General features: G+C 38.8%; 1 protein-coding gene across 7 annotated transcripts; it reads left to right on the forward strand.

Annotated features, from left to right (window-relative positions):
* Positions 1-560: 560 nt before the first annotated feature.
* Positions 561-5726, forward strand: LOC110189514 (tumor protein D54). Of its 7 annotated transcripts, none has more exons than XM_020959636.2 (6): positions 561-757; positions 3667-3791; positions 3853-4013; positions 4141-4200; positions 4403-4565; positions 5437-5726. In XM_020959636.2, the coding sequence occupies exons 1-6, from the start codon at positions 748-750 to the stop codon at positions 5470-5472; spliced, it is 555 nt and encodes a 184-aa protein (XP_020815295.1). In that variant the 5' UTR covers positions 561-747; the 3' UTR covers positions 5473-5726. The 7 variants fall into 7 exon arrangements, with proteins under 7 accessions (XP_020815295.1, XP_020815294.1, XP_020815291.1 ...); XM_020959632.2 differs by having other exon boundaries at positions 574-757; positions 4863-5726; XM_020959628.2 differs by having other exon boundaries at positions 588-757; positions 4403-4607; positions 4863-5726.
* Positions 5727-7107: the final 1381 nt, after the last annotated feature.

Below are 7107 nucleotides of genomic sequence, written 5' to 3' on the forward strand. Positions count from 1 at the left end.
ATTTAAAATGATAACACCAAGAATATAACAGACCTGATATTGTAAATTTTTAAAAAATATACATACATATTTACAACTGCATTAGTAATTCTAAGAACGTAGAGAATACGACGAAATGATATAAAATGTATATATTTTCCTATATTAACGGACAAAATCAAATGTACGACGAGAAGAGACGGAAGGCGAAGGCAAATGGTGGCATTTTGCACAGGCTGCAAACCAAGATATTTTCACTCACGATTCAACGTTTTGTATTAATATTATTATTATCATTTTCAATGCAGATATGTGGCAGAAAGATTCATCCGTTTATATTTATTTCTTTTGAAATACAAAAGTTTTAAACTGAAATGTGTGTTTAAATAACGGTCAATTCATTTTGAATAGGCAACTCTAAGAAGTGGTGGGAATGCTTCGATTAATGTTCGATGAATTAATATTTAACGCATTCGACAATAGAATTTTATTAAAAACAGCGCATAAAAATGTAAATTTAAAGTATTATCGAAACATATTAAGAAAAATGCTTTAAATGTTATTTATAAAAAAAAATCGATAAGTCGGTAGGTAAATTATAATCCGTTGGGCTTTTTGCTCGTGACTATTCTCAATTATTGAAATACGGCCACACTGCTAAGAAGCTCGGGCAACAAAAAGTAATTTTCAACTTAAAAATTTCGTGACAAGTGCGTTTTTTACGGAAGTAAATAAAGAAAATAGCAAAAGACCAGAGTTACCGTCGCTATGGAGGACCGTAAGTTTCCCGCTCAGGCGGAAAGTACAATCAATGCAATTTACAAGCCGCTGCACATGTTCCGGCAGAGGTGTATCTTCTTTGCCATTGCTGAGGGACACCTACCTTGCGTACCTTTGTTTGTGCGGTGCCGCCAATTAGGCATTCATTGTCGCAGGACGCTGATTCAGCGGACTAGTTACAGGTGTAGATGACCTAGAGTAAATAGGGTGTTGGGTCTGGCCTTGGAGCGGCGATGGAATCGGCAGATGAGTCATGTTTCTGATTTGCGTAGGGTGAAAGGCTTTCCAACAACCAAGCTCGCCAGCTCGTGGGAGTAGGTCGACATGTCGTGAATGTGAGAAGAGGAAGAATGTGAGAATGAGAATGTGGAAAATGTGAGGCGTAAACATTTCTTATTCTATACAGACGACGATGTAAACACTGCACGTTATTTGGACGCCGCTGCATACGTGGCTGCAACAGCCGAAGCGCAAATTCTGAAAAGCCAGTGATGGGGACAGGAACGCCTCCTCTGCTTTTGTAGTTTTTTATCAGTACATATTGATGCCCCGTTAATTGTCCGAGCTTTGCTCTTCATCCAATAACTCTGAAGCAGCCAATAATTGGCCATTGCCTCCACTTGTTGAACGTTCGATTGGCCCTGCCACAACAACAAAGACGTAAACACCAGCACTGGCAGCAGAGACTTCCATAAAACCAGACCCAAATATTCAAACATACATACATGCAAGTACATAAAGTAAGCCCTCACAAAGTGGCACAATTACATCATGTATTTGTGTGTTCAACAGTGGACAATGGTCGAAAAAAAAAGGGAAATTTCAGCATAAAAAATTAATTATGATAATTGCTATTTAGTCTCTAAAGTTTTCTTAAGGTACGGTAAATACATGTTGAACTGGACTTAAATTGTTATAAAAAATATTTTTGCTGTCGAGTAAAGAAGCAATTTCATGTGGTAATTATGTCCCATCAGACAGTAAAATACAAACCATTGATAAATATTTTCTGTTATTCCATGTTTTAAAAAGTGATAAGTCTTCAGTAATCATAAATGCATTGTTCTCCCGGACAGCGTATAGTGTGTACAGTACACAATCATTTCGAGGAACTTCAACACTTATTTATGTATAATTTTTTAAGTTGTTTAAATAAATATTACAACCTCAAAACCTATAACCATAAAATAATAACTTAGAATTCTTTAGAACTTTCAGAACTGGAAAAACAACCACCTTAAATGTTTCTTTTGTTACCAATAATTCCATAAAATTAGCATATCCCGCATCTGACTCATCATGATTTTGGCGTTTATCAAAGACATAATAGATAGTGACATTTAATTGGATATTTATCAACAGTTTGATTATCGACAATTGCCGCCAAATAGATTTATTCGTAACAAATTGATTGAGTAAAGCATTTCGTAAAAGCATTTTGTCTGAGCTGTTGTTTCTCTAAGCCCATCTTCACTGTACTTGGCAGTATTTACTGCTGCTGCTTGTTCCTCTTTTTGAAGTTGCCTCTTTCTGCTTTGCGCTCTTTTATTTTTTGTGGCATTTCTTTCGTCTTTCGTGCTGACACGAATCATGATGGCAAGCGGAGCCAGCCAAGCCAAGCCAAGCTAGCTACCACTTACCATTTACCTATTTCTAAGCCAAGATCGAGTCAGTTGGCTCTTGGCCGTAGGAGAGCGTGGAAGCAGAGGCCCAGAACCGGAACATAAACCGCTGGCCATACAGAAACTGAAACCGAAAACAAGCTCTGCGATCTCGTGTATTGGGGAGCAGGGGTATTTTTATGTGGAACTCGGCGGTGCACGAACTGAAAGCTCAGCAAAGACCCAGAGAGCGAGGAAAATGTGCGCCAGCGCTGACCGTGGAAACTTGATACGCGCCCAGGTGTAGGCCAAGAGAAGACCACATGCTCCTCCGCCAGCAGCTGCCTCTGCCACGTTCAAAATAGAAAGTGCTGTTCGGCGGCTGCCAAAGATGAAACGAGCCGCCGCAGTATGAGCGAATCGGAGCCGAATAGCCTGGAGTTCATTGAGGACTCCTATCTGCCGGGCATCGATGATCTCACCACCTTTACCCCTTCACTGGATCCGGATCCGGCGCTCAGCGATGCCGATGATACCTTAGATTGGTACGGCGATGCGCCCGAGGATAGTGAAGCGGAGCTATATCTGCGTAACCTAACGCTGGATCAAATCTTTTACGATGTGGACTCGGACTACACCAACAGCCTGGAGTTGCAGGCCGTGGAAACGGAGTTTATTGGCGCTAAGCTAGCCAACCAGGCACCCACCGCGTCGATGGCCAAGCGCTTCCGCCTGAAGTTCTTCGCCAAGCGAACCATGCGCGACCTTAAGGTCACGTTTATAGACTTCTCCAAGCCGTATCTGGCCAAAATATCAAACAGTGATAACTACAAGAGATTCCTCAATATAGCCCAACGTAGCAAAGGTACCAAGATTAGGTTTTAGGTCTAGCCTTGGGTTCTTTTGTAATATTTCCCCATTTAAGCCCATGACTAACCAAAGACTAACTTCTCTATGTCTTTCTGTCTCTCCCTCTTTCTTCTTGTGTGCCGCCGCCTTTCGGCTCGACAGTTTGTGAGTATTTTACCAAAAACTAAACCCGAAAACTAACCTAATTAACCAAACTCATGTCTTTGCAAATTGTACAAAACTAAAACGAACTAACCGAATTCGGTGTACTCACAGCCTATGACAAAGTCTTTGAGGAAGTTGCTTTTAAAGGAGGTACATACGAAAACCCAGCCCTCCCCCTCAGACAACATTCAAATTAAGCTACAGACAGTTATCCCCCTCACAGCACTCGATTTTTACCTTGTCCCCCACGGATTTATGCATATTTAATGGCCTTTGATTTTTTCTGGTACAGATAATACAGCCAACCTGTCGGAGCCCACATCTCCAGCCGCTTCTGTGGCCTCCGCGGAAATTGCCGCCGAGTTTGCTGCGCTGTCCGTAGAGGAGAAGGAACAGCGGCGCGCCGAGTGGAGTCAGGTGAGAAGTTATGGAGAATCCATTCAGAATTAAAACGAAACTGACCATTTCACTTCCGTAGGAGCTGGCCCGCGTTGAGGAAGAGATCAACACGCTGCGCACAGTTCTCGCCTCGAAGACGCGCCATGCGTCCGATCTCAAGCGCAAGCTGGGCATCACCGTCTGGAAGGAGGTGACGGATGACATGAATCAGGGACTGAAGAACATAAAAGAGAGTACCGTGTAAGTTACTAGTTTTACTTCGAATCCTTACTAGCAGCCGCCGCAGCCAATAATCATTAATCTCCTTATTTTTAACCAAGCTTTTGTTTTTAAACCCATGTAAAAACGAACATGTATTTATATTTAGTTACCAATCGGTGGAGCAGAGCGTGGAGAGTTTTACTAAAGCCGTGCACGAGGCACCCCTGTAAGTAACTTGGGTTGTGGATCGATCGCCTCTCGGGTCTAACGCCGTGTTTCACGCATATTCCTCATCTAACACAATAAAATAACTCTCCTCCCGCCTGTTTTGTGACTAAAAGCACTTGCGTTTGCCCACTTTATGTTGACTGGATGATCTTTTCCCGATGAGTTACTAATGCTTGGATGTTATTGTTGTCCTTCCGCAGGTACCAGCGCACTGAGTCGGTGCTGAAGTCGACGGGAGAGAAGACCGCCTCGGTGTTTGGCAGCATCACCAGCGGCATTTCGTCGAAATTGTCGCAAATGAAAAACTCCGAATCGATGCGTTCTATTGAGGCTTCGGTGGGCTCTGCCTACGAGAACGTTAAAGTAAGCTATGAACACAACAATTTTATGTGCCAATCTCATGCGGTAACTACTATTTTATTATATATCTCTCTGTCTCTACACACATCTCTCTCATACTGTTGCAATTCGTTTTGGTTCCAACTAACCCATGTCCATTGCATCTTTCACACACTTGCTCACGCCCACTCTTAAACTCACATTCTAAATTGGGACTCTTCTTCGGTTGATTTTGCCTGCTTACACAACGACTCCTTGGGACACTGGCTCCACTTGAAACTACTACAAACTGTGTCCGCTTTTCTGTTCTATCTATTGTAGACCAAGGTGACATCGCGTTCGGGTTCGGTATCCAGTTTCCCGGACGCTCTGGACGAGAACAACACATCTTCGGGCCTGAACTCACCCACAGACTCACTCACTAAGTAGAGGTTCCTGCAGATGGGAATCCTATAACTAAGCGTCGAAGAGTTGAAAATCGAAAAAAAATTATTCTACACAGTACACTAAAGACCCCAAAACCACACACAAAACACACACTCTACTAACTTATTAAGCTAACTGCGAATTGTCGTGTATGCACACTAACACCAGGATCAGAATTTAATCTAAAGATCATCATGTACGTGTGTGGTATATACATACATATATCTGGAAATAAGTATAAACCTGTGCAACATATATTGGCATGATGGGAGCACATAATAGGTTCGAACTGCATGGATTGTTTTCTGAACTTCAAGCCAAATTCATATATTTATATATCAGCCTAATGTGTATTTGTAAAAACTAAATAATTATATTTGGATGCCGTCATTCCCAGGGTCTTTTTTTCCAATACTTTAGTTAAAGTTTTTAGCGGATAAAATATATGTATATTTTATTTCTTCTCTAGGCTTTGAGTCACGTGGTTAGATGGCGATCCCATTGAGAAGCAAATTTCCAAAATTTCAAATGATCCTATATATATTCGAAATGCGATTCAGAGCTTGTGAGCAAAAATAACAAATTAACGAAAATCCATTGGTATTTTTAAGAAAAGCGGGTACAACCCGTACTGCTAAAGAAATGGAAAACATGTAAATCGCACCCAATTTGTTGCTATATAATGCTGATCTAAGATTTGCTATATGTGTATATGAAAAACTTTGAATAAATGCAATTTTTTGCCCCTGTAAAAGAGAACGTTGGTCTGGTGTTTTTGTTCATGTTACTTTGAATAAATATATGGGGGAGTCTTGTACAATCAAAGTGAATTTATAGCATTTCAATTAGGAGCTTTTTGTTATATCTTTATACAAGCAATGGCTATTTTTTTTGTTAGTGAAAGTCCAATTAACACATTAATTAATTTAATGGTAGTTTGTAAAAACAAAATTTTCGTAGTTGTCATTTCCTTATTTACTGTGCAAATTCGAAAGGAGTAAACATTTTTTAATAAAGTTGGATTTTTTATTAATATGGTTATGATATGATTCTTAATATGAATAAATACAAATTGAAATCTTAGTTTACAAAAAAAGAGCAGATTCTTATTATTTTTTTTCTTTGTGATTTTGTAAAAATAATAAAAACAAGAAAGGAAGCTAACTTCGGCACGCCGAAGTTTATATACCCTTGCAGATAGAACTTCTATGAATAGGAATCCATACAATATAAATTATATATACTTGTGTTAAAAAACAATGAAGTAATACCTGCTTTCATTTCATTCACCTATACATATTATATTTGCAGTTTTACATTCACAGATTTGCATTTTTCCTCTACATCAAACGATCGTTTGTATGGCACCTATATGATATAGTCGTCCGATTTTTATGAAAATTTCCATAAAATTTTAGACATATAAAATGGCTATACCTCAAATTTGATGAAAATCAGCTGAAAACTAAAAAAGTTATAAATTTAATTGTATTAATTTCTCGATCGTTCCTATGGGAGCTATATGATATAGTCGTCCAATTTTCATAAAATTTTACACAAAATTTTAGAATAATATGAAATGGCTATATTTCAAATTTGATTAAATTCTGTTGAAAACTAAAAATGTTATCGCCACCGCGATTGTCAGTCTTCCGACAACAGCCACCGCCATTCTCATTCCTCTCAAATTTCTCGATCGTTCCTATGGGAGCTATATGATATATTAGTCCGATTTTCATAAAATTTTACACAAAATTGTAGAATAATATGAAACGGCTATATCTCAAATTTGATGAAAATCTGTTGAAAACTGAAAATGTTATACTTTTTAATTGAATTAATTTCTCGATCGTTCCTATGGGAGCTATATGATATAGTCGTCCGATTTTCATAAAATTTTACACAAAATTGTAGAATAATATGAAATGGCTATATCTCAAATTTAATCAAATTCTGTTGAAAACTAAAAATTTTATAATTTTTTTTGTAAAACTTTTCCGATCATTCCTATGACGGCTATATGATATAGTCGTCCGATCCGGCCCGTTCCGACATATATACGAGTGAGAGTATATAGAAGACTAACTGCAAAGTTTCATTCAGATAGCTCCAAAACTGAGAGACTAGTTTGCGTAGAAAC

This window comes from Drosophila serrata, unplaced genomic scaffold (assembly GCF_035046125.1).
Source record: "Drosophila serrata isolate PLE 108 unplaced genomic scaffold, ASM3504612v1 contig_347, whole genome shotgun sequence".
Lineage (NCBI taxonomy): Eukaryota > Metazoa > Arthropoda > Insecta > Diptera > Drosophilidae > Drosophila > Drosophila serrata.